At 55.2% G+C, this 25,619-nt stretch overlaps 2 protein-coding genes and 1 long non-coding RNA gene across 21 annotated transcripts in view; 2 read left to right on the top strand and 1 right to left on the bottom strand.

The window, feature by feature from the left end:
- Nucleotides 1-14,878, top strand: part of ANK1 (ankyrin 1) — a 218,210-nt gene extending 203,332 nt beyond the window's left edge. For 8 of the 19 annotated variants that reach the window (XM_027071243.2, XM_027071245.2, XM_027071262.2 and 5 more), the window contains 5 exons: nucleotides 296-593; nucleotides 4,650-4,733; nucleotides 5,752-5,892; nucleotides 6,142-6,275; nucleotides 12,360-14,878. In XM_027071243.2, coding sequence (XP_026927044.1) covers nucleotides 296-593; nucleotides 4,650-4,733; nucleotides 5,752-5,892; nucleotides 6,142-6,240 — 622 coding nt within the window. In that variant the 3' untranslated portion in view covers nucleotides 6,241-6,275; nucleotides 12,360-14,878. The other 11 variants (XM_027071255.2, XM_027071301.2, XM_027071315.2 and 8 more) reach the window with 5 other exon arrangements.
- A 2,475-nt stretch (nucleotides 14,879-17,353) lies between these two features.
- On the top strand, nucleotides 17,354-21,826 carry NKX6-3 (NK6 homeobox 3). Its single transcript, XM_027065472.2, has 3 exons — nucleotides 17,354-17,968; nucleotides 19,916-20,085; nucleotides 21,478-21,826. Exons 1-3 carry the CDS (start codon nucleotides 17,587-17,589, stop codon nucleotides 21,715-21,717), a joined length of 792 nt encoding a protein of 263 aa, XP_026921273.1. The 5' UTR covers nucleotides 17,354-17,586; the 3' UTR covers nucleotides 21,718-21,826.
- On the bottom strand, nucleotides 18,219-25,323 carry LOC128314388 (uncharacterized). Its single transcript, XR_008295975.1, has 4 exons — nucleotides 25,058-25,323; nucleotides 20,971-21,068; nucleotides 20,060-20,128; nucleotides 18,219-19,229 (listed from the first exon to the last, which is right to left on the bottom strand). It is a non-coding gene; the product is annotated as an uncharacterized LOC128314388 (long non-coding RNA).
- Nucleotides 25,324-25,619: the final 296 nt, after the last annotated feature.

Raw genomic sequence — 25,619 nt, forward strand, 5'->3', positions numbered from 1 at the left:
CATCAGTGTGAGCCAAGTGCCTCAGGAGCCCAGGGTGAAGAGCCAGCCACTTAAAGGGATGGGCCAGTGGCACTGGTACCCGTGGCCCTCTCCACCTGGACAGCAGGAACGGGCCACTTGTGCCTCTCTGGACAGGGCAGTCAGCTATGTGCTGACCATGTGTAATTGCTCATGCAGTCCCGTCCCTTGGGTGTGCAGTATGGGATGTGGAGCCAGCGCTCTGGAGGGGGAGGGTATCTGAGCGGCCAGAGACTGAAGGGCGACCCAGTGCCCTTTCTCTCTTCCTGGACCCCAGATTGCAGGACTGGGAGGAAGAAGGCTCCATTGTCTCATACCTACAAGATGCTGCACAAAGTTCCTGGCAAGAGGAGGTCGTACGTGGCCCACACTCATTCCAGAGTACGGTCACCACCATCAAAGAGCTGGAGCCCAGTGGGTCTCAGGAGTATGAGAAGGTCCTGCTGTCTGCAACTGAGCACATTTGGGAGGAGCAACCAGAGGCTGAGAGCCTGCAGGCCGACAGGGAACGGAGACGACAAAGCCACCAGGAGTGGGTGCAGGAGGCTCGGAGCACTTTCTCCCAGATGGCAGAGGTGAGAGGCCCACAGAGGCACCTGCTGATGCCTGCCAGCACTGGAGGGGCCTGAGGCCCAGGGCAGCCTCTCATTCCATCAAGCCCCAGGCCAAGCATGCTTCCTTTCTTTAAAAGTTGTGGCTGTGACTTCACTTTCTCTAGAAGCAAGGATACAAAGCCCCAGTCTCTGCTGAGGGAAGGAAGTAACATTCACGGGGCATCCCAGGCACACAGCCTATGATGTCATGCTCACACTGCCTCGGGTCTCTGTTGTCATTCCCATGTGGCAGCTGACGGTCGAGCCGCTTGTCCAAGGTCACAGGATGAGAGGCAGGCTTTGCAGTTAGGTCTGGCTGATTCCCAAGCCATAGTTTTTGTTTGTTTTCTTTTTCCGTGGTGTGTTTTAGGAAGGGTGTAGAGCAGAGAGACCTGAGTGTTAGACTGACTCTGGTCCCACCATGGTCAGTGTGGCCACGGACAAGCCACTCTCTTCTCGGCATCTGGGTTTCCTCATTGGTAAAAGAGGAGTGAATGGATTACCACCAAGGTGCACTGGCTCAGGAGTTCTGTGATCCTGTGGGGGGCTCCACAGGTGGACCAGGAGAGGCCTGCTGGCCTCGCTCCTGACTTCTGGTCTCTGCCTACCTCAGGCCTCCCTCCTCTGTTTGGGTTTGCCCTGCTGTACTTATTATCTGTTTGCTTTAGCTTCACTCCCCTTTCACATTCTCTTGCCCCCCAACATTCCCACTCCCGTAGACATCCATTTTAATGTGTTTTTGGAAAAAATTTTTATTTTGAAAAATCGCAAATAAATACAAAAACAGAATAGCATATTAATTTCCATGCACACTCCACCCAGGCTGTACAGTTACCCAGTTATGGCCAATCTTGTTTCATCTATACCTTCTCCACTTTTCTCTCCCCCAACGTATTATTTTGAAACAAAATACCCAGATACCTTATTAAGCTGTGCCTTTTTAATGTATGCTCTTTTATAAAATCTGCATGGCCATTCCATGCATATGCATTTTTAGCGTGTGCATAAATGATGTGTTCTGCGTCTCATTTGGTTTCTTATGGTTCAGTCAGCACTGTTTCCTCATTTGGGAGCCCTTTCCTCTTCTCTCTCCCCTCTGCTGCTTTCTCTTCTCTCTCTGCCCTACCTGAACCTGAGCCCTAGCAGGCACCTTGGGGCCCCCACGACCAGGTTAGCTACACAATAGTGCTGGGCTGCTGGCTGCAAAGAACTGCTAGGAATCCAATATGGTTTTATTTAGATACTTCCCTCCAAGTATGTGACTTGGACAAGATAGGCAGCTGTGTCCATTTTTAACCCCAGACCACCCTGTGCATTCTTGGCCATCAGGCTAGCCTTTGGCACTTCTACTGCTCCTAATAGCAAGCACTGGGCTGAGAGCATGGGTGCTCTTAACCGGGTCTATGATCCTGAATCCTTGGGAAAGAGAAGGACGCCAGGAGCCTTCTTATGCATGGCCCCTCTGCAGTCAGCCTTTGGTCATGGGAGGACTGGGGAAAAAGCCAGGGCACTCTAGGGGGTCATGAGAGAAACCTTCTAGGTCATAGGGTCCAACTGCCTCATTTATCATTGAGGAAACTGAGGTTCCAGAGAAACTTCTCCAGGGTCACACAGTGAACCAGTGTCAGGGCCAGAGGAGTCCGGATCCCGTGTCCCAGTCGGAATGAGTGGCTATGAAGGGCCCCCAGGCCTGATGCCTTCCAAATCTAGGACAGGATTGGATGTTGTGGGTGAGCTGTTGTCCTCATCATCTGATGGGACCCCAGAGATGATAATGAGGCCCATTGAAGGGTTTCCAAAGAGCCCATTTACTAGTATTTCCAGTAAGTCTCTGGAAACACTGACAGAGAGATGCCCTCCAATTTGGAGCCAGGAAGGCAAGCCTGAGATGACTGTAGGACATTCTCCTCTGAGACCCCAGATGGAAATATCTGAAGTTGGACTCTTATCTGGGCTAACAGTGAATGCTCTCCAGTGCCCAGCTCCTTTGCATGTGCCATGGGCTTTTATTTTTTCCAGGTGCTTCCTTGTTGAAACAAGGCAGTATTGTGTAGTGATGGGAGTTTGAAACTTGAGTCATTTCCTTACTCTTTGACCAGGCAAGTTATTTAACCTCTCTGTGCCTGTATTTCCTCTGTGTAAAATGGAAAAATGGCAGGGTCGTCGGAAGGCTTAACTGGGTTAGTGTATGAAATGCACGTAGAATCCTGCCTGCCAGCAGTACTCACTCCTAGTCGTCCCTGTTTTACAGAAGGAGGAAACTGAGGCCCAGAGAAGGTACCCAGGTTTCCCAGCCCTTACAGTGAGTGAGTTGCAGGGTCAGCTGGCTGTGTCCCAGATCTTTGTTCCCTGTTACTCAAAGAGGAACAGCTTGATCCCGAAAGTGAAATTCCTTTCTGCGGCAGCTGCTGCCCGCTGCATTTGTGAATCAGCTCTGTAAAGACAAGCTTAAAGCGCATGGTTCCTGCTCGTGGGCGTTGACAGCCCAGCATGGGAAGAGCCTTTGAGGACAGGCCTTAAATAGACACACCAGTTACACGCTTACGTTTAGGGTTGCTGTGCCCAGTAAAGGGGGCGGGGAGTGCAGAGGGCCCTCGGGGCTGATGGGAACTGCAAGGGCTTCCAGGGGGCCCCACCACCAGTGTGGACCCCACTGGGCTAATTTGGCTAGGCCTGAGCAAATCACTCATCCCAGGGCTATTTTTGAAAGAAACCCCTAACTGTCTGTCCAGGGTATTAGCCAGTCCCATCCCTGCGCATGGGGGTGAACTCCGTTCTCATCACGGCAGTAACAGCCCAGGGAAACACACAAGTAGCCACATTCTCGAACAGCTTTCCTGGAGTCCCCGAAAGGGAACATGTTCCTGGGCAGCACTGCCTGTAGTTCGCATAGGCCTGGAGGGCAAGAGCACAGGGCGGGGCATCAGTCACTCACAGAGTGACTTTGACATGCGCTTTCAGTGCCCAGGACAGGCGCACCTGCCAGCTCCCTTCTAGCCCAGTTGGACAGCCCCAGCAGCTGGTTTGGGGAGCTAAAATTATCGAGGCCTGATGTCACCCAGGCGTGAGGGCAGAGCCTAGGGCAGCTCAGCAGGAGGGCACTCAGCGGGGCAGTTGTGGTGAGGGGCCGTCCAGTCTCCTGCGGAGAGAGAATGGAAGGGGCCCCAGGGGCACTCAGGAGTCCCAGAGGAGAATGAGAGACTGGACCCCCACAGCGGCCGGACCCCTAGTCCTGCTAGTCCCTGGAGGGCCCAGCTGCTGAGGAGGTGAGGATGTGGACTTTCATCACCCAGCTCCTGGTCACCCTAGTGCTCCTGGGCTTCTTTCTGGTCAGCTGTCAGAACGTGATGCACATTGTCAAGGGCTCCCTGTGCTTTGTGCTGAAGCACATCCACCAGGAGCTGGACAAGGAGCTGGGGGAGAGCGAGGGCGTGAGTGACGACGAGGAGACCATCTCCACCAGGGTGGTCCGGCGTCGGGTTTTCCTGAAGGTAACCACCAGGCAGGAGGCAGGGCTGAGGGCACGGCACTGCCATGTGTGCGGGCAGCAGCTGGGGGGCGGTGCGGGACCCCACGTCAGGGGACGGGTGCGGATTCTGCACAGCCCACTGCGCCGCGGTTGCACCGGAGGCTCAGCTCCGGGACTTGGGAGGCCACACTCCCGGCCTCAGTGTCTGTGGAAGGGCTTTCTACACCGGAAGGTGCTGTCGAAATCGAAATTAGGTGCCTCGCTTCCCGCCTCAGGGCCTCCTCTGTAAAACTTATGTAACCAGCCCGGTTTTGCCTGCTCCCTGTTGAGGGTATCAATCTGGCAAGCTTGGGGCTCCATCCCATCTTCGGGCCCCACGGCCCCCAGGGGCACCGCTCGCGCTTGGAGCTCTCGGTTTGTGTGCCACGACTTGCTGAGTTGGAGTTTCCTGCCGCGGTGGGGATTTGTCCGTCTGTGGCTGCTGGCTCCCACTCTTTTCTTCATCCGCCACCTCTTTCCCAGACTACCCGCTTACTAATACTGAATTTTCTCCTTTTCTCCAATCCTAGGGGAATGAGTTTCAGAGTATTCCAGGGGAGCAGGTGACAGAGGAACAGTTCACAGATGAGCAGGGCAACATTGTCACCAAGAAGGTGGGTGCACAGAGTCCTTCTGAGCTGGAGAGACACAGGGGGGCTAGATGGTGCTGGACTCACCTCCCAGCTTCTCACTGCTACCCTAACAGAGGGTAAACATGGCTACAAAGAGACAGGTTCAGGTGCCAGGAGCTCTGGTCTTCTGAGGTCCGGCATGACATTCCTCAAAGCTACTTTACTGATTCAGCCTGAATTCAGCTCCTGCTACTTGTTCCAGAAGGACCAGGCTCCATGGAACAGCCCAAACCTAGTCCAGCAACGTCTAGCCCTGAAAACAGCTGTAAGACAGAAAGGTGGTGGCCCCCGAACTACCATGGGCCTGAGAAACCGAAAGGGCTGTGGAGGTGCATTGAATGGGTAGCAGATTTTAGTTCAGTAGACCTGATTTTGCCTGTCAGGTTTTGGGCACCGTAATAGGCATGGGCAGAAGGGAGAGGAGGAGCAAAGGGAAGACCTTGTATGGGTTTCCACTGTGGTGCTGCTCCCGCTATTGAAGCAAGACCACTCAGGTGGCCATCTTTCCTCTTACAAAGTGTGCTTCATGCAGACAGGGACTGTGTCTTATTTTGTTTTCATCTCCCAGTCCCAGTACATGGGAGGTGCAGAGGAAACAGTGTTGGAATATTCAGGTGACTGAATAAGGGAACATAATTGCATGGAATACCATAGATGAAAAGGAAATACGCTTTGCCCTCAGGAGCTCACAATGCACGGAAGACAGAGTGACCTTCCAACAATATGAAGAGGCAAACTCTGATCATTAATGAAATCGGCTAAGACCCATTTGCAAATTCTAGCCCCTCTGAGGCTGCCCAGAGCCTGTTTTCCACACAGTGATGGGGGGGGGAAGTGGTGGTCACAGACCAGTCCCCATTCTTGGCCACTCATGGAAGGGCACCTTAGGACAAAGGACAAAGGCTGTCTGTCCCCCAAATCTCACTCCCGGGGACCTGCTCTTCTCATCCTCTGTTTCAATGGCTTCACGGGCCTTTTCTCCCTTCCCTCTCTCTTCCAGATCATTCGCAAAGTTGTTCGGCAGATAGACTCATCTGGTGTTGATGACACCCAGGAGCATGAGGAGGTGATTGCTGAGGGGCCCCTGGAGGACCCTAGTGAGATGGAAGCTGATATTGATTACTTTATGGCACATGCCAAGGTACTGCGGCGGCTGCAGCCTCCCAGAGGCTCTCGCCCTTCTGAGCACCTGTCACCTCTCCCAACTGCTCACCTGTGCACCCGCCGTCTCTGGGCTCCAGTCTGCACCATGCTCACCTCCTCTGTGCCTCTGTCCTCCATGGCAGGCAGGGTTTCCACGGCTGCCGGAAGTGCTGTCGTTCTCATGCCTACTTTCTGCCTGTCTCTCTGTGTGATCTGTCCTACGTTCTGTCTCTGCTGCTGTCTCCAGGTGGAGCTGAGAGGGAGTAGCCTGCAGCCGGACCTGATAGAGAGCAGGAAGGGGGCTCAGATAGTGAAGCGGGCCAGCCTGAAAAGGGGCAAGCAGTGATCTCTAGCCCTTCCCCTCAAATGGCCTCTTTGGAGGTAACACCATCTTTCTGCATCCTTTCTGCATGGCCTGGTCCTGGTGGAGTGGCTGGTCCTGAGAATGGCTGCTCACTTGCTCATGTCTCCCCCTTCAGCAGGGGAGCTCACCCCTCAGCCACCCCCAGCATGATGCAGGAGGAACAGTGGTGCTGTGGCCTTGAGACACAGATTCTCGTTTCCCAACCTACTAACTGTGTCTCTGAATCCCTGTCCTCCTCAAGAAACCAGCAAACAATACCATCTGCTGATTACCTCTCTGGGGGTGCAAAAAATACAGATTTGAAAACAATGCCTTGATGAGTGAAAGCACTCAGTAAATCTCAGTAGCTGATATTATCCTGAAAGCCAAGCTATGGGGATCTGGAGGAGGGGGGACAGGTCTCGGGGAGCACAGCAGAGTCTGCCTAGGCTATGCCATTTCAACGCAAGTCTGCAGGAGGAGCTCCAGCAGTGATAGACCTAGAACAACACTGACTCTTGAACCTGGAACCCGTCAAAAATCCTGTGAACCCAAGGCACCAGTTCTCTGTGATGTTTCTTAAGACACGTCGCTCTGTTGCTTTCTAGGAAAGGGTGAAGCAAACAGGCCCCGGGGGGTGGATGGCGATCTCCCAGCCAGTTAGGAGGGCTGTCAGGGATGGGTGCATGGCGTGCGTGAGCATGCATGGCCGAGGAGCAGGGGTGTGCGGTGATTTGCAATGAGGGAGGGCCGTCAAGACGCTGCAGCGAAGGTTCTCCAGTGGGCCCGTGCGGTGCTGGGGGCTTCAGCGGCCAGCTCTGACCTCCGTCCTCCCTGAGGGATCCTGTACTGAGCTGCCCCGAGGCCGTTTGCTGTGCCCAGCTCGGGGCAGCTCAGTACAGGATGCATCGGGGTGGGAGTCGGCAGGAAGCAAGGAAGCGTTCTGGCCCCAGCACAGCACTAACCAGCCTCTTGCCATTTCAACCCCCAGGGTGTGGTGGCTCTGGGCCAAGAGGAAAGCAGGCTCTGGCTTTCTGCATTCAGCAAAAAGCAGGGCCACTGCCTCCCAAGCCGCCAGAAGTGCTGGCTCTGGGCTTCCCAACACACCTCAGCACTTGGGCAAAAGAAAGAGGACTACGGATCCAGTTATAGGATAAAATTAGACCTGACTCCTCAGCAGCTTAAGGAGGTCACAGTGTTAACCCTGGCCCTGCCGAGGGGGTCCCACCAGGCTGCTGGCTTAGTGGATTAACCGTGATGAGCCCCGGAAAGGATACAAAAGTACAAATAATTTGAAGGAGCTGAGAGTGGAAGGAAAAGTGTCCTCTTGCGCCTTGTTTTCTCTATGGTAGTGGCGGCAGCAGCGGCCTTACCTTTCAGCTTCTGTTTGGCTCCGATTTTTAGGGGGAGGGGAGGAGCGTAAGATTTCTTCATTTTAATTTTCTGTACATAATCTGCAAGGGTGGCTGAAACTCCGAAAGGAGATACGGTTCTGTACCACTGCACGTGGGTGTCAGGAGACCCAGGCAGCCTGGCTCCAGCACAGTGCCGGGGCCTCTGCTAAGAACGGGCGAGGGAAGTTTGGGTGGGGACAGTGGGGAGGGAGCCAGTGTGGAGGCAGGCTTCTGCCCAGGTCCCAAGTGGCCTGCAGTGCCCCGCCCCCCCCCCCCCCCACCGGCCCCAGCAAGACTAGGGCTGCAGAGCAGACGTTGAAGGGCAGATGGTCCTCTGACCCTCAGTACTTACTGCCACCCACTCACATGCATGTACCGTCAGCCCTTGGGACTCGTGGATTCCACACTGGCAAATTTGCCTACTGGCGAATATTTATGGCAACCCCCAAACCCACACTCGCGGTGCTTTCACGGTCGCTCACAGACACACACACCGTGGCAAGAAATTGGAGTCGCCCTGGCGCACGTTCCCAGCTGAGGGCAAACAAGACGCCAGTCTGCCCCCCTAATGGAGCTCATGCTATGAACGGGTGTCCTTTTTGCAGGCTGTTGTTGAGTGCCATGTTTTTTGCATTTTTGTGCTTGTTGTTGATTTTGCTGTTTAAAGTGGCTCCTAAGAGCTGTTTAAAATGGTCTTCCTAAGAGCAAGAAGGCTGTGATGTGCCCTACAGGGACAAAGACGTACGTTAGATAGGATTCACTGGCCATGAGTTAGAGCACTGTTTTGGTGGTGGGTTCAACGTTAAGGAATCAACAATATGTATTAAATAAGGTGCCTATACAGAAGCATAAATCAAGGTTATGTATTCATTGTCTAACACAGATGTGGCCACTAGAGGTTCACAGGAACCTAACTAGGCATTTTCCTTGAGAGCGGTGGATCAGTATTGGCAACTTTCTGGAACATGACCACTGCAAATGGCAAGAACTGACTCTTTGTTTCAGAGAGAGTGAAAGCTGGGACTTAGGAGTCTAGATTCACGGCCTGACTCATCCTTTTCCTCCAGATCTGATGCCTTGCATTAGTCATTTGACTGTCCTGAGCCTCCACCCCCGTGAGGGAGATTGCACATAGCCCCTTTCACCTCAGTAGAAAGGTTTAGAAATAGTCATGGCAACTGGGCAGGCTGTCGTGAAGGGTGAAGGACACCTGCGCTCAGCGCAGACGGGACTGTAGCATGACGTAGCAGGTCAGCCGGTCTCGCCACGCCTTGGCTTCCTTAGCCATAGCATAGTAGTGATGCCACTCTTCTCTCGTAGGATGGTGACCATGATGGAGGGGGCCTTTCATGTTTGTGAAAGGCCATATACATTGTCAAATGTGCACCCAACCGTGTCTCAAAGTGTCATCGACATCCTGCGTCACCATCATCCGAGAGGCAGGATAAAAGGCACATTCCCAGTCCTGCCCCTGACCTACTGAATTAAAATCCTGGAACTCAGGATTCTGAGTCAAGCTTCTCAAGTAATTTTTATGTGTATGGAAGAATGAGATCTGACCAATTTTGGTTTTCCTTCCAAACCTCCTAGAGGTGATGCAGCACAGTTGTAGGTATGATATTGAAAAATGGGCCAAAAGGAATGATGGTTTATAGTTTGTTCAAAGATAGCAGAACACCCCCATTCCAGGTGAGACCTGAATCAACCCCCCTTACCCGTCTGATTCCTCCCAGTCACTCCCATCTTGAGAAGGATTCTGTATCTAAGGCCTGGCAGGTGGAGGGGGCTGCTTCCTGGAGGTGGGTAAGAAGCCACAGAACTGCTGTGGAGTTAAGGCCTGACTGTGCGTGACAGTAGCAGCTAGTGGGTTTTGCTTTGTGCCCAAGTATGTAGGTCTAAGAATTGGGTGTCAGTTGTGCGAGAGCAACAGTGTGGCATGGGTGGCTGGAAGGCTGTGCGGGGGCAGCCCGTAGCACTCTGGGCTGCCCGCATCCTGGGCAGGCACCGGGCCTTGGCATTCCTCTGTGTCTGTGTGGCTCTAGCTTCTGGGACTCTCAGGAAGCTGTGGCACACGGCTGCTGCTTTTTCTTGTTTTCCTTTTTTTTTTTTTTTTAAGTTTATTCATTTTGAGAGAGTCAGCAGGGGAGGGGCAGAGAGAAAGGGAGAGAGAGAGAATCCCAGGCAGGCTCTGCACTGTCAGCACAGAGCCCGATGCAGGGCTCGAACCCACAAACAGATCATGACCAGAGCAGAAATCAAGAGTCGGATGCTTCACCGGCTGAGCCACTCAGGCTCCCCTCTTGTCTTCTTTTTTAAGAGACGCTCTCCATTCAGACACTGTGGTTGCAAGAACTTGTGTTAGCTCTGACAGTGGAGTGTTTTAGGAAGTTTAAAAGTTAAGCAATTAGTAATCTCAATGGCCAAAGGGGCAGGAAGGCAAGGGGTCATGTTTCATTTTGCTGTTTAACTTACAGTCCACCCTACTCCCTAGCCATTGCAGGGGTATGAGTCTGGGGCTGGGGAAGCTGGAGGGGAGGGCCACAGACACTGGGTAGGGTGGGGGCAGATGGACTGGGACAGGCACTGAGCAGCACTGTCACTGGGAGTGGGCAGGGGCTGTTTCCTGCGCTCTAGAAGGTGAGACCTTTCCCTCGGGCACCCCTGGAACAAGAGGTGCAGGGTAGTGGAAGGTCCAGGGCAGTCAGGAGACTTGCCTTCCAGTCCTACCGCCTGCCACCACTGGATACTCCCACTCGCCCCCTCACTGCTCCTCCCGGAGTCTCAGTTTACCCAAAGACGAGACGAGCATTTGCCATAGAATCATCTCTAAGGCCTCACCTGTCTCCTCTGCTCTGTGTCTGGGCAGAAAAGCGGAAGTGGTAAGCTGTTTTCCCTAGGCTCAAGACTTTAAGATGTCTCTTGTTTGAGGCATGCTTAGCACTGGGGTGATGCTAGGGGACGAACCACTGGGAAGGGTAAGGCCTGGCCTTTATCCTCAGAGTGTTTCTACCCCAGCCAGGGAGATGCTGCAGTTGTGACCCAGGAAAGAGCACAAAGACGGCAGCATTTCCAGAGAGCCTAGTCAGGGTTGACATCCACATACACTGTCCCAAGCATTTTGTAGGTCTTTGAAACATCACCACAATCTAATGAGGTACATCCTATTATTGCCCTCATTTTATAGCAGAGGAAACTGAGTCACAGAGAGTGCAAGTAACATGACCAAGGAAATTGGCAGAGACAGGATATGAACTCAGGCAACCTGGCTGGCTTCAAAGTTCCTGCTCTTAACCACTACACCCTGTGATCTCTCTGAATAAAAGGTAGCAGCGGCAGCGGGGAGCTTCCAGAGCTGAGGGGAGAGAAATGAGAAGGCACTGGAGTTATCAGGGAGGCTCCCTGGAGGAGAGGTCTTGAAGGCGGTGAGCAGAGCTTCAGCAGAGAGGGAACTGGATGGCATCCATGAGCCTCGAACTAGGCAGGAAGCTGCAGGGCACTGTAGGTTTGGAGGGCTCCGAGGAGACCAGCTTGGCCGACAGGGAAGCCCAGGCAGTGAAGGAAGAGTCTTGCCCTCCAGGGTGACAGTGCTTTTGAGCCACAGCGTTAGAAGGCCTGCTGTTCCGTTTTGTAGCAGCCTCTGGCATGGAACCTAGCACCACCCTCCAATCCCTGGAGAACCACTCAGGGTTGAGTTCACCTTGACCGCCTCAAGCTTCCTTCCTAACCACATCACCTGTAGGGCCCAGGGCAGCTCCCTGTCTGGGGACAGCTCTGCCGCAGAATGAGTTTCTGCCTCTCTCTGTCACTTCCTACCCTGCCCAGGAGATGGTCAGCTCCGCCTTATTTATGTGTGCTCCTTTTCGCCATCCATCCCAAGGTCCCGCAGACAGAATCCTGAGTGGCCAGTCTTGGAAACACGGAGTTCTCACCCCAGGTTGGAGGAGGAGGCGCCACGGGGTGGCAGGAGTGGTGTCTCCTTGTGAATCCCGGGCTGCGGAATTGGGACTTCACTCTGCAGGCAGAGCTGCTGTCCACCACCCTAAGATACATGATATCCTAGGGAGAACGCACCTGTTTTTTCAAAGATCTCTTTTGCCGCTGCAGAGCTGGTCCATCCGAGGGGCATGGGGAGTAGAGCCAGAGGCACCTGACAGTGAGAGCTTGTAGACTGTCGTCCCTTGGGGCCATGAGCTCCTGAGGCTCACGTCTGCTCCATCTCTGGGTCCCCAGGACTGGCACTTACAGACATCAATGCGTGTTGGCTGAACTGAAAAAATGGAGGGCACGGCTCGCTACCCTCTTTAGCAGAAGCCCTGGCTTATGAATTTGGCCCCTTTCCTAGAGACAAGGATCTACTCATGGGGATTTCTCCCCAGGCGACTGTGGGCATGGGAGCCTCCTGCCTCCTCTCTGAGGCACAGAGCACACACACAGGAGGGCTTTCTGGGGAGGTCGCCCACTTGGCAGGGGACCAGGGCAGGCTTGGGCAACCACGCCTAAGAGGCAGCCTCTGGGCTGGGGAGTGGGAGTAGGCAGGCTGGTATTTCAGGAAGGTCAGGGGCTCTGAGCTCAATGCCTTTCACCGCATTGCCTTGCTGGGGGAGGCTGGCCGCTTCTCCTGAATCTGACCCTGCCTAAGCAGCCAGCACAATATTCAGCATTTGGGGGTTTTGCTGGGAGCTGCATCTTTACATTCTAAGTAACTCTTTCTCTCTTTGTGTCCCTCAGGATCACACCTCGACACCCAACCCTTGAACTTCACACACACTCTGCCATGCACACAAGAGGAGAGCTGGAGCAGAGGGCTGCAGGAGTGGCGCACTGTTCCTCTAGGCTAACGGCATGATCTCTGTAAGGGACTTCCTTTAGTCTCCTATTCGCATGAACGGCCGACTGTAGACGCATGACCTACAGTCCTCAATCCTGCCTCTAGCGATGATGGATCTCTGTTGGGAATCAGGACAAATGCCTCAAGAAGGGGGGGAGAGAGAGAGAGTGATAGAAAACGAGCTCGAGAGAGCACATGAACGCAAAAGTGAACAAGGGCTCTTTTGTGGCTGGGGATGATATATTTTTTTAAATCATTTTAATTTTGACTTGTTACAGGGTACTTTTTTTTTTCAACCTTATCTGTAGGAAATCCATGTGGGCTTCCTGGAAAGAAAAAAAAAAAGGCACAAAATCAGTTTGGCACCTTAATCCCATGTCCCCACCTGCCAGCCTTCCCCACCGCCACACACCTCCATTCCATTTGTGACGTCCCCTCCGCCTCCCCAGGGGGCCGCTCCTCCCAGAAAGCTCTATATGACATTCAGGACACACACATAGGCACACGCACACACGCACACAAGCACCTCTTCCCTCTCCTCAGTATACACACAGATTTTACTGTGACGTCCGAAGCTGTATAGACTCTCCTGTGGATAAACTGGAATTTTTTTTATGTTGTCTCTCTCTCTCTCTCTCTCTCTCTCTCTCTCTCTCTGCCAGTCTCAGTATTAATCATCTTCCAATGGAAAATCATTAAGAGTGCATTCAGGGTTCCTTGTGTTAGGGACTTAAGAATCAGAGGCGAGGACCCCCAGGCTTAGCTGTAGGGCTCAAAGGGAGCCAGTGCCCCATCTGCAAGGGTCTTCTCTCTCAGCTGGGGGCGGGCCGGTGGCTGTCCCAGGATTGCACCAGCATGTTCAATAGAGAGGAGGTTTTCTATATCTTCAAGCACTTATATCATAGTCTGTGTTCAAAGTGTAAACTGTACAGTAATCAGCCTTGTGTATATGAAAAACAATAAATACTATGCAAACCAATAGAAACACTTTAGCAGTATGTACAAAGCACTAACAGCTCAGCTCCTGAGGACTTCTCCAGGCTGCAGGAGAAGGAGCTACAGCCTGTCTTTCAGTGAAAGAGGAAGGGAGTAGGGCTAGTTGAATGTATCTGCCAGTTCTTAGAAGTCAGCCACCACCCCCAAGGTCTCCCAGAGCCAACTTGGTGCTCTAAGTCCAGGCAGCCCACAGGATGGGGGGCCTAGGCCGGACAGCCTCAGTGCCCCCACTCTGACCAAGCCCCTCTGCCCCACTCGGAGAGGTGGGCGAGGGGCCCACTCCTGACCACGGGCCCAGGGGGAGGAGAGCCGGAGGAGGAGAGAGCAGCTGGCCACCTGGAGGCCCCGGGCTAGGACGGAGCCCCTCCTAGTCCAGGCCCTCGGTCAGAGCAGGAAGGAAGCAGACAGCTGGCTGTTCCTCGCCTCGGTGCCACCAGGGAAGAGCCTTAAAGATACACTAGAGCCTCTGGCAGAGCGAGGCCCGAATCAGCACAATCCGCCCCGCCCTGCGCGGCGGGCGCCCTCTAGGGCCCGGAGAGAGACTGGCAGGCTCTTCTCGCTCACAAGAGCCTTTGTTTGTGGACGTCCTGTTACCTTCCTCCCTGCCTCTCCTCTGAGGTGTCCTCAGACACATCAAATCTTCCAAGTAGCACAGAAGCTCCCTCACGACCGAGCCCCCACGGCCCTGGTGCCTGTCACCAGCGCACAGGTCTCCCGGCGGAGGCCGCAGGCCCCACGCGCCCGGGGCCGGCCGAGGCGCTCCGCTTGGACCGGGCGGCTTGCGCTTTGCTTTCGGGGGGGGGGGGGGGGGCGGCCCGGGCGCAGGGGGCGCCAAGCGTGCTCCGAGGGCTGTGTCCCGGGAGGCGCGGCCCCGGCCCCCCACGCCTTCGACCCCGCGGCGGGGCGCAGGAGCGAGGCGCTTCTCCGCGTCGGCCGGGCGCCCGCCCGCCCCGGGAAGACAGGCGCAGGGCTCGCCTCCCGTCCTCGATCCCGCGCCGTCCCCCGCAGGCCGCCGTCCCCCGTCCCCCGCCCCCCGTGGCCCCTCGTAGAGCCCAGCGTGGGCCCCGCGGCTCCAGGCTATGCTTTGGCACCTTCCGCTGCGTCTGGCATGGCTGCTTGGCCCGCCGGCCCCAGGCCCTCGGCGGCATGGCTGCGCGCTCCAGTTGCTAGTAGGAGCTGTTAGGGGAGGAGTTTGGGGTCTCCACACGATGCCTAGAGAATGCTGCAGTCTGCACATTAGACGCTTTTTAGAAGTTTTGGAATTACCTTGATTTTTTTAATTGTTATGAAAATGACTCTTTTCTTGACTCCCTCCCAAATGCTCTGTTATGGGGAGAGAACCCCCCCCCCCACTCTGATGTATAGACCATTCTCCCTACACCAGCTGAACAAATGTCAAAATTAATAAAGAAATTGACTCATGGCACAGGGCTCCATCTCTCCTTCCCGGCTCGTCCTGGGGGAATTTGAGGTGCTGGGACAGGAGTGAAGTCTGGGTTGGGGCCCCGAAGGAGTCTGGGGTGGGATCAGTCATCAGGGAGACCTGCATCTCGGGGAGGTGCCCACTCCCCGGATACCTGGGCAGCCCCTCCATCAGAACCGCCCACTCTGGGAGAAGCCCAGAGGCTTCAAACCCCTGGGGCTGAAAGAACAGAATTCTGTCTCCTAAGCATTACCCTGAGATGGGGGCAAGTCCAAGGTAGATGGAGGCGGGTACCACAAACTCCCAGGGTGCATGGCTGGCATACACTAAGGGGGACTCCCCCAGGACCCCCCTGTGAAGGGGTCTGGCCCCTGCCCTCAATCCCACCAAAGTTCAAGAGCTTTTAAGAAAATCGTCCTGTTCCTAACTAGTTCCTAACACTTCAAGCAAGGCTGGTCACCAAGCTGGCCTCAGTTTTCTTATCTGTCAAATGGGGGAATGGATTAAAAAAATTGCTAAAGTCTCTTCATTTTGTCATCCTGGGATTCCCAAACATGAAGCCTTTGGCAAGCTTGGCAGTAAATAAGGATCAAATCGTTTGCTGTAGCTTTTCTTCCTCATACGTTCCCATCATTAGGGGGTGACCAAGTCACAGTCACAGGGTCCTAGGAGCACTGCCAGCCCTCGCTCTGAATCTGTAGCTTCTCTCTCAGTATCAGAAAAGCCACCCAGGCCAAGGGACCAGCCGACTGTGCCACCACATCATCCAGAGGGTTTTCAAAATCACATTTTCAGGATCACGGTTGTCTGGGTGGGGCCAGGCGGCAACGCTGGGAATGGGAATTAAAGTTTCCCTGAACTCCAGGCAGCTTGGTAACACAGCCAACTCAGATGAAGAACCTTGTTTCTTGTTTTTAGTCTAAACTTCCAGAGAAATAACCTCCACAGCCTGTGTGAGGTCTTTCTCGCATTAACCTACATCATTTACACTACAGAGAACATGGCCCAGAGCAGCCAGTTCTACCAGAGCAGATAACAGCAGCTCAGGGAGAGTGTGGCTCTGTGTGAGAGGAGAACACCACCACCCGGAGTTCTGGGTCCAGGAAAAGGCCCTCGTAGGCAGGTCCCACCTGCCAAAGTGGGACCAGGGGGTGGTGAGAGAACCAAGGCGCCCACGGCCTGATCAGGAAAGGATTTGGAACTGCCAGGCAGAGAAGGGACAGAAGTCTATCTAATCTATCTGGCAATCACTATTTTCCTGTCATTTTGAATGTTCAGACCAGTGGCATGTTAGTTTCTACTAAAAACAAACAAACAAAAAACAAAACAACAACCACCACAAGGACCACAAGAAAGGATGCTGCCCCATACAGAAACAACTGGGTATTTACCCTGGTTTCCCTGTTTGTACAATGGATGATAGCCCCCAGTAGAGCCTTGTGTATTATAAAAATTCATTAGAATAAAAGACATATGGGTGCTCTGCAACTCAGCCTAGTCCCATCCATCCAATAGTGACTGAGCACTAACAAAGTGCCTGCAACGGAGACCCGCCACTGAATCAACAGCCATCTCAGCCACCAAAGCTTTCCAACCCAGGTGCCAAGCCAGACAGAACATGGCCATAGCTCCAGCAGATGCACAGGTGATTCCTCGGAGGAGGAAGATGGGATGACAGAGGGAATCAGGGAAGGCTGCTCGGAGGCAGAGGTGGGAAGAGAATACACATGCAGTGCTGCTCCACTCCCACCGCCTGCCCCAATCTGCCTGGCAGACCCCCACTGCCAGGCTCTCAGGCGGGCCACAGAGCTTCACACCCCCACCCCCCACCACCCCAGAGCCCAGCCTCCCCACTTACCCGTTCCAGCTCGGAGGAGGGAAGAGAAGCATCCACGCTCAGACTCCACACTCCACAGTGGCTTGAGCATCTGCATGTAAAGGGGCCCGTGCACCCCAGGACAGCGACCCCTGAGCCTGGCCTCCTCACCCTCAGGGGAGCAGCTGCTGGAACTGGGATTTCCAGCTGCCTCAGGAGCCCCAGGCCCCCCACAGCCACTTTTTCCTAGAAGCTGGACTTGGGGGACCAGGAGCTGACTTGGGGGATCAGGAGCTGAAAGACCCTCTGAGAATGAACAGAGCTTCCAGAGCTCATTCTCTCTCTCTCTCTCTCTCTCTCTCTCACACACACACACACACACACACACCCTGGCTGATTTTACAGTCAATCTTTCAAAGTGCAATTTGTCTTGGAAAAGCCAATGTGAGGCCCGTGTGGGTTTCGACCAATGGCGCCGCGCCTCTCATAGCTCAGCCAGTCTCCGGTCTGTATTCTAATGGGCCATATCTTTATCAGGGAAATGTTGCTTCTCTGAACTTAAAACTTCTCATGGAGGGTCCCCAGACTCAGAGGCAGAGAAGGGGTCTGAGCTGAGGCGTGGGGAGCCTCCAGGACAGACAGACAGAGAGGGAAGGGGCGCTGGTGAGGCCTCTCACCTGCCCCAGAAGCACCTGACTTCCGAGGAGCTGACTCAGGTGCCAGGTCCCCAGGCCAGGGCTGGGCTGGATATCTTAGGTGGGAGGGCAATCTGGGGCTCGGCCGCTCTTGACCCTTCAAACCTGCCATGGGCTTCTGGGTCAGAGCTTGGGGTCTCTGGCTTTAGGGGCCTGGATTTGGGCTTCTCACCTCCCCTCACCCCAACCCGAAGATCATGGAGTCCAACCTGCAGGGCACATTCCTGCTGAACAACACGCCACTGGCCCAGTTCTCAGAGATGAAGGCCCCCGTGTGCCAGTACTCGGTGCAGAACTCCTTCTACAAGCTCAGCCCTCCGGGGCTGGGCCCCCAGCTGGCCGCCGGGACCCCCCATGGGATCACAGACATCCTGAGCAGACCTGTGGCCACGCCGAACAGCAGCCTCCTCTCCAGCTACCCTCACGTGGCAGGCTTTGGTGGACTTGGCTCCCAGGGGGTCTACTATGGACCCCAGGTGGGGAATTTTCCCAAAGCTGGCAATGAGTACCCCACCCGGACCCGGAACTGCTGGGCGGACACGGGCCAGGACTGGCGAGGCGGGCGGCAGTGCGGCAACAGTGAGTACAGGGCAAGGCTCCACCCCCACCCCGGGCAGGCAGGCGGTGGGCACCGCAGGATCAGGGCAGGAGGAGGTGTGGGCAGGGAACACTCACGGGGTGGTCCATACCTGCTGTCCACCTCTCCTCAGCCATCAGACACCTGGATCCACGTCCCACCTCAGTGCAGGAATGACTTGTCCCCTCCCTGGCCCACCCCCTCCAGGCAGGCGCCACACCCCTCACCCCCCCACCCTTACCAGCTGCTGTCTCAGCCGCCCTCCTAGGGAACCTGGGGGTCTCCAGGTCCGGAGAAGGCCAGATAGCCTACATTTGCCCTGTGCAGGGTCCGGCTGGTAGCTCACCTTCCTTCTCCCACTGGGAGCCCATGTCACTTCTTCATCCAAAGCAAGCAAGTGCAGTCCCCAGTGAGAAGCTGCTGCAGCATCACCTTCCCAGAGAGCCCACGCATGCCCTGACACCATTCAGGGACACAGGCTGCACTCTGACCCCATCTTGGTCTTGCCTGTGTTCAAGGAGGCCGGCTTCCCACCGTCCTCCGCAGGGCTTATGTCAACAGGAGCAGCGACAACAGCCCAGACTCCAGGAACAGCCGCTGAGTCAAGCTGGACTTGGCTGTAGTTGTTGTGGGGGGTCTCCTTGCCCTGCCATCCGCAGACCTGTTTTCAGAGGACTGGTGCAGGGCCCCCGCGATGCCAGTCAGGGCCAGGAGGGGGTGGCAGGTCGTGCATAGGCAGGTGAGGCTCACCTGGGAGGCAGGGAGGGTGACGGTGGCTGAAGGAGCCATCTTTGGGCCACGGAGGCCCAGCCAGGATCAGGCAGGGGCAGAGGCGGAGGGAACCTGCACTTCTCTCTAACACCGGGGCTGCCCCACTGCAGTAGAAGCTTGGGGCCCACCAAGGAACCCCCCTCCCCACCAAAGGGCACCGGCCTCCCCATCTGCTATGCCTCTCCAGGCGGTCACACTGCCTGACCGCCCACCGCTGACTCAACCTGAAACATGGAGAGTCCCATGCGGGCGAAGACCTCATCTCTTGGAAGTGGTTTCGGGGATACTTTAGGCCTCGGTCCCTCACACTTCCATCGTCCCCTCCCCCCACCACACACTCTCTCTCCACATCCCTACTCTTCAATCCCAAGTGCACAGCCACACACAGGAAAATATCTGAGTCAGTGGTTGAATTAACACAAAGGGAGAGAGAACTGCAGATGATGGTCTCTTGGGAGGTCTCTTCCCCTTCTGGTGCCTCAGTTTCCCCACCTGTAACATGAGGAGACGTGACATGGGCTGTCGGGCTGCACTGAACAAGGCCCGACAGGTGGGCCTTCTGCTTCCCCTGAGCCCGGAAGCCCTCCAGCCCAGCTCCTGCCTGAACAGCTGCCCTAGCTGGGTGGGGTCAGGGGCTTGAGCCTCCTTACAAACTCTTCAGGTGTGGTTGAGGCCACATGACTTCTAGGCCTGGTGACAAGGGAGAGCAGTAACTTGGGGCTTAAGGCTTTGGTTTTCTCAGAAACCTAGAAAATGGGATCTCCAGAACAGGGAATTAGGGAGTGAGGAATTCCCAGACCCCCTGGGGCCCCGATTGTTGGTGGAAGGTGCCTGGTCTCTTTCCTGGTGTCGCTGAGACTGGGAAGAAAGTCCTATTGAGTAGTGAAAACATTACACAGCAAGGAATGAGACCAGGGCAGGTTTTAAGCTCCCTCTGTCCCCTAAGATGCTAGAGACTGGGGCAGGTGCCCTCTGGAGGTCCCTCTCCATCCAGACACAGCAGAGGCCGCCACAGTCACTATTGTCAGAATGCCAGGAATGCTGCTTGGTTAGTGGTGTCATGACGCCCCCACAATCTCAGTGGCTTCTCTGCGAAGGAGCTTGCCCAGTGGGAGATTCAGGACAGGGCTGGGACCCCTGCTCATCCCGCTAACCACATACTTTCTCCCTCCCGCCAGCCCCGGACCCCCTGAGCGACAGCATCCACAAGAAAAAGCACACCCGGCCCACCTTCACGGGACATCAGATCTTTGCCCTGGAGAAGACCTTTGAACAGACCAAGTACCTGGCTGGCCCCGAGAGGGCACGGCTGGCATACTCACTGGGGATGACCGAGTCGCAGGTCAAGGTGAGTCTGTGCGGGAGAAGGTGTCTGCCTTGCAGGGAGCAGCCTGCCAGGACAGGACGCCACAGAGTGGAAGAGAGGCAGCCTCACTCTCCCAGCAACTCCTGGCTCTCCTGCTGTTTGGGCACTGCCTGCCCACCTAACCCTGGAGATGGTGATAATCACCATCACCAAAAAAAAAAAAAAAAAAAAAAAAAAAAAGGCTGTCAATACTGCTCTCTGTTATGAGAGCCTTGAGTGTGGACCCCATTTAATCCATAAAGCACCCTTGATGTAGGTTTTCTTACCCACTTTACACATGAAGAAACTGTCTCAGCTGAGCCTCTTGCTCAAGGTCACCTGGCTGTTAAGTGCAGAGTTGGGGATCAAGCCCAGATCCGAGGGGCGCCAACCTAATGCTTTCCCCTCCTCTGCACTGCATTGACCAGAAGAAATTTCAAGAGCTGATGGCAGCCTCTGGCCCAGATCAGGAGTCAGTCTCTGAGCCATGTTAGGGCTGGATTTGGTCTTGCTGCATTGGCTAGCAGAAGGAGCTGGCCTTGGTTTGCCAATAAAGATAACGCCTCCTCCCAGGGCCACCCAAATGAAGCTCGGATAGGATATCTGGTGTAGGAAGCCTCCAAGCCGGATGCAGTGGCCATGCTCACAATACGTGCCACAGAGTCTGAAGTCAGCAAACAGGCTCCTGCCACCAGGCTCCCAGAGGGCAACTTTGATGTTAGATCTCTCCTGAGAGACTTTGGGTGGGGGCCCCCCAAAAAGAAAGCTTTGAGGTATGTCACAACTGCTCCACGCTGTGACATGGTGACGAATCAAGGGTAGAGGAGGGAAGTACAGGGGCAGGTTGGGCCCCAGGTCTGGGTTCCACTAGCATCTCCAGTCACCTACTTCTGCATCCTCCTGGTCTGTTGAATGGAAGTGGAGAGAAAAATGTGGTCTTCTTGCGCATTTTTCTGCTTCTGTAGGTACTTTTTTGCACTCTTCAACTATTGTAAGCAATGAAAATATGTTATTTTTGTAATTAGAGAGAAATTATTCAGGAAGTTCAGTGAGGGTCTATGAAACTGAAGAAGGGATGACTTTTGAGCACCTACTGAATGCCTGGCCGTTTCGGCTTCTTCCATCCAAGTGCCCCGCGTGGCAAAGGAGAAGGAAAATACACCGCAGGGAGGGCTAGAGCTTAGCAGAAAGGGCTGCTGCACTTACATTTTTTATTTTACCCTCTCCCCCAGAAAACGGTGTGAATATTACAACCTGTTCTTTTACTGAGCCATTTATTTTACTATACTATAAAAATAAGGATCGAGTGTCCTTGCCGCTGAGTGGAGTCACCTCCTGGAGGGGGACCCTGTGTGTGCTGTGTGCGCACGACGCTCGGGCTCCTTCTCCTCCCAGGTGTGGTTCCAGAACCGAAGGACCAAGTGGCGGAAGAAGAGCGCGCTGGAGCCCTCGTCCTCCACGCCTCGGGCCCCGGGCGGTGCAGGCGCGGGCGGGGAGCGCGCGGCCTCGGAGAACGAGGACGACGAGTACAACAAGCCGCTGGACCCCGACTCGGACGACGAGAAAATCCGGCTGCTGCTGCGCAAGCACCGTGCCGCCTTCTCGGTGCTCAGCCTGGGCGCGCACAGCGTGTGACGCCCCCCTCGCCCGCCCCCACCCCCGCGTCTCAGCAGAGGCCAGACCGCAGCCCCTCCCCTGCCCTGCGGGTGGGGTGGGGGGTCCCAGGGCCGAGGGCTCCCCCGGCGCCGACGTGGAGGGAGGGGGGGGAGGGAGAGAAGGGGGAGGACTGGGGGAGGAGGTGGTGGTGAAGGGGGCCGGTCTAGCTGAGGGAGGAGGGAGGTACAAACGCGGCCCGAGCCCTGGCACCTCTGGGCCTTTCTGCACCTCTGGGGGCCCAGGCCTTGACCTGCCAGCCCCGCAAACTCGTGAGCGCACAGGTGGATGGAAGCGACCTGGCTCCAGAGCCAGGAAACTGGCTGTGGGGTCCCAGACGTGCCACTGTGATTTGGGTGGCGGGGCGGGGCGGGGGGGGCACCCCCAGGGAGGCAGTCGGCCTGGGCAGAGGTCTCCCTTCCACCCTCGGAGTTGGGAGACCAGGGTGCTGGGTCCAGATGGGCTACTGGCCGACTGCAGAAGAAAAGATAGCACGTCCAGGTTCCCTCCTCAGACCTTGGCACAGGAAGGATCCCACTTGAGAGGCCAGAACTAAATACAGGAGCTGGACTGGAGGAAATCCACCTCCGGGAGGGGAAGTGGGTCCCAGCGAAGAAGAAACGCCTCTGACATCCTAACTCAAGGATCACACCCCTGGAGGGAAAGGTTTTCCTGGTCTCCTTTCTCCACTTTGCCCTCAGCGGGGATTCCCCCAGAAGAGGGAGCGACTAGAACCCCACCCCCCACCCCACCCCCACCACCCCGGCTGGGAAAGAGAGAGGAAGAGGCAGAGAAAAGTTGAGAGAATCCTAGGGGTCGGTGCTGCACCCCAGAGCCGCCCCCTTGGGCTGCCCTCGGTGCTGATACAAGGGCAAGATCACCCGGGGAGAGGGAAGGGATGGCAGGGCTGGAAGGGACTTCAGAACCCCCGGCTTCTCCAACTGGGGTACCCCACGCAGGAAGGGAGAGGCCCCTGCAGGGAGGGGCTGCAGGACCCCCACCTCTCCCCGGCCCCGGGCCCTTCCTTTCCTGAGACCGCCCCGCGGCAGGCGCTGGAGCCTGCGCAGTCGAGGGCACTGTCCAGCGGGGTGGTGTTTTTCAGCCCAGGTGATGCTGAGCAGCCGGCAGGTGGGAGGGGCTGGGGGAGGCGGGCGGGGAGGAGTGCAGCCCAAAAGGGACCGAGCGTTTGCCCATCTTTACTGGCTTTTAAAAAATAAAGAGTAAAAATTAAAGTCCCAGAAACCTCCCCGTGGCTCGTGTGCTTCTGTGAAACCGGCCGCGGAGTCCCAGCCAAGCCAGCTGTGAGGGGCCCTCCTCCCTGAAGGCAGGGCTGTCTGCTCCCTTGCACAACACAAGTCAATTGGGAATCTCACTGGTCAATGCCAGGCACTGTCATAGGTGCGGGGGTGGGGGTGGGGGGGAACCCAAGACTTTAATGGAGTTCCTGGCCTCCTGGAATTCATAGCCTCTCGGGGAGAAATGAACTGTTTGAGGAACTAGGTTCCATGAGGAAAAGATCAAGGGGAAGAGAACAGAAGCACTGACATTAACTGAACACCTACCTACTAATTTCTCCCACATCGAAGTCCCGATTACATCATTTGCCCTCACAAGAAACCCAGGAGGTAGGCATTAGTGTAGCCTCATTACATGAATGAGGAAACTGAGGCTCAGAAGTGATCTAAGCCAAGTCACAGAAGGGGGACAAAGCAACCTGAGAGTTGATTCTAAGGCTGCCCCAGGCGCAGCCCTTCAAAGCCTTTTCTTTCACAAAGCCTGTAACGTGAGAGACTAAAACGAGGTGGGCTTTCAGGCCCCTTCCAACTTTAATGATCCATGCAAACACCCACAACTGCTCTGGTAGCTAGTCATCTGCCCCTCTGCAGTCCCAAGTCCCTTGGTCCCCCGGGGCCGGAGACTCTGGTTAGTGGAATCAGCTTGGAGTGGGAAGGAGAATAGGAGGAAGACCTCAGCTAGGACCTCTGGGAAACTGAGGCTCTAACCTTTTGTAGTAACCCTAATGGACCCAGAGACTGGGCGTTACTGACAAGAACATGAACATGATGCTTTTAAGCTCTAACCCTCAGTCCAGAATGATGCCCACGCTCAGTGTCCCTCGACATAAGGTGGGAAGGAAGCAAGGCAGCTTCTAAGAACTGAGCACCATCTCTGTGTGCTCCTGGCCACAGGCTGCATTGAGGAGCCCTCCACTGGCACATGTGTCCTGAGTGGGGCCCTGCAGCCAGGCTGCGGCAGGCACGATGGCACCCTGGGAGGACCCGAGGATTCACTCAGCACAGACCCCAAAACGAAAACTGCCGCGGACCCCAGGAGCCAGGCACTACACAGTTTCCTGAGCACTTTGAGGAGAGTGCGGGGCCTGCAGGCTGGAAGTGGCCGCCAACCTAATCCCGCTGCGAAGTCATGAAGCAGGTGGGGAGGAAGAAGCCAGTGACCGAAAACATTGTGCTGGTTTGCTTTTTTTGGTAAGCAAATTATAATCCTAACGGCTCTCTGATCGCTGTAATTCTTTCATGTCTGATTCAAATTGTCTGGGTTCAGTATTAAGTCAAGCCTGGGGAATGTGTTCCCTCCCTACCACCCACCCCACCCCGCCCCTGCCGCCCCGGGAGACATTTGCTGAGCTAATCAAAATCTTCTCCAATCTCAAAGTTCTGGGACGCCTGCCATTGGAACTTTCTAGCTCAAAGCCTCCATCGTCCCAGCCGTCTCCTCTACCTCATTCCTGCTGCCGTGGGCCACCTGAGCACGGGCACCAAGCCAGGCAGAGGTACTGCCTCCCATTGCTTTGAAATGGGAGAATAGCCCAAGCTGGATGGCCCGGATTCCTGAGGGGAATTTGGAATAAGTCTTGTCCTCTGCAGATATGTGTGTGTGTGTGTGTGTGTGTGCGCGCGCGCGCTTGTGTGCACATGCCCGCGCATGTGTCTTGCTGGGGAGAACTCAAGGCTGTGGTACTTCATGTATCATAAAGAAATCCTAAGCCCTAGACACGTGATACCCAGTTACAAAAGGGATTTCTTGAACATCCTGAGTTAAACAAAAATCCAGTTATTTTAGAAACTCGTGTTTCTTGCATCAACATCACAAACTCTTCAGGGATGAGACAAGGAGAAAGAAATTAAATCCTATGCTCCCAATAGCCACAGAACCCTGCTCTGATGGGCAGCCCAGTAGGTTCTAACAGGCAGGCACAGATTCTGCCACAGCCCTCCTACCTGTGGTCCCCAAAGTTAGAAGGACACATACAGGACATGTCTCAGCCGGGCTGGGTACAAGTAGCAGGGTGAGAGTGTCTTACCAGGTTGAGAATGGCCACATCCTGATCACTGTGATTAAAAACGAGATGGGGCCCTGGAATCCCACTCCTGGTAACCCCTCTTCATACTCTGGCCACCTGTGGGGCTGAGGCTGGACACCAGTTGACCTGACTCTTTTCTTGCAGCATAGCATAGGGGACTGTGTTCAGTTACATCTGGGCCCACATGCTGGCTCCACCACTCAATGTCATGGGGTGAGATGCTCAGCCTCTGGGCCTCTGTATACTCATCTGTGAGACAGGAATGATCATGCAGACCTTGCAGGGGCTCTGTGAGATCAGAGCTAATGAGTGTGACTCAACAGTACATGTTACATTACCCAAAGAGGGCTTTGGAAGCTGATGGTCCCCATGTCACCAACCAGTAGGTAGGTCATTGTGACCGAGTTAATTAACCTCTTGAAATCCAGTTTCCTCATCTGTAAGGTGAGGCTGACAACCCACTCTGCAAGGCTGAGGAGATGATTAGAGGAAATCACGTACAATGCACGGGACACCTGGGCACTGAAATAGGAGTCTGCTCATGCTCTCTCCTTCCTCCTCA

Source organism: Acinonyx jubatus, chromosome B1, assembly GCF_027475565.1.
Source record: "Acinonyx jubatus isolate Ajub_Pintada_27869175 chromosome B1, VMU_Ajub_asm_v1.0, whole genome shotgun sequence".
Classification (NCBI taxonomy): Eukaryota; Metazoa; Chordata; class Mammalia; order Carnivora; family Felidae; genus Acinonyx; species Acinonyx jubatus.

What these genes read in the sequence shown, in the direction of transcription:
- NKX6-3 (XM_027065472.2), top strand. Translation starts at nt 17,587, where the DNA reads ATGGAGTCCAACCTGCAGGGCACATTCCTGCTGAACAACACGCCACTG. An exon ending in CGGGCGGCAGTGCGGCAACA is followed by an intron (nt 17,969 to 19,915) that starts GTGAGTACAGGG and finishes CCCTCCCGCCAG; the next exon opens with CCCCGGACCCCCTGAGCGAC. An exon ending in TGACCGAGTCGCAGGTCAAG is followed by an intron (nt 20,086 to 21,477) that starts GTGAGTCTGTGC and finishes TTCTCCTCCCAG; the next exon opens with GTGTGGTTCCAGAACCGAAG.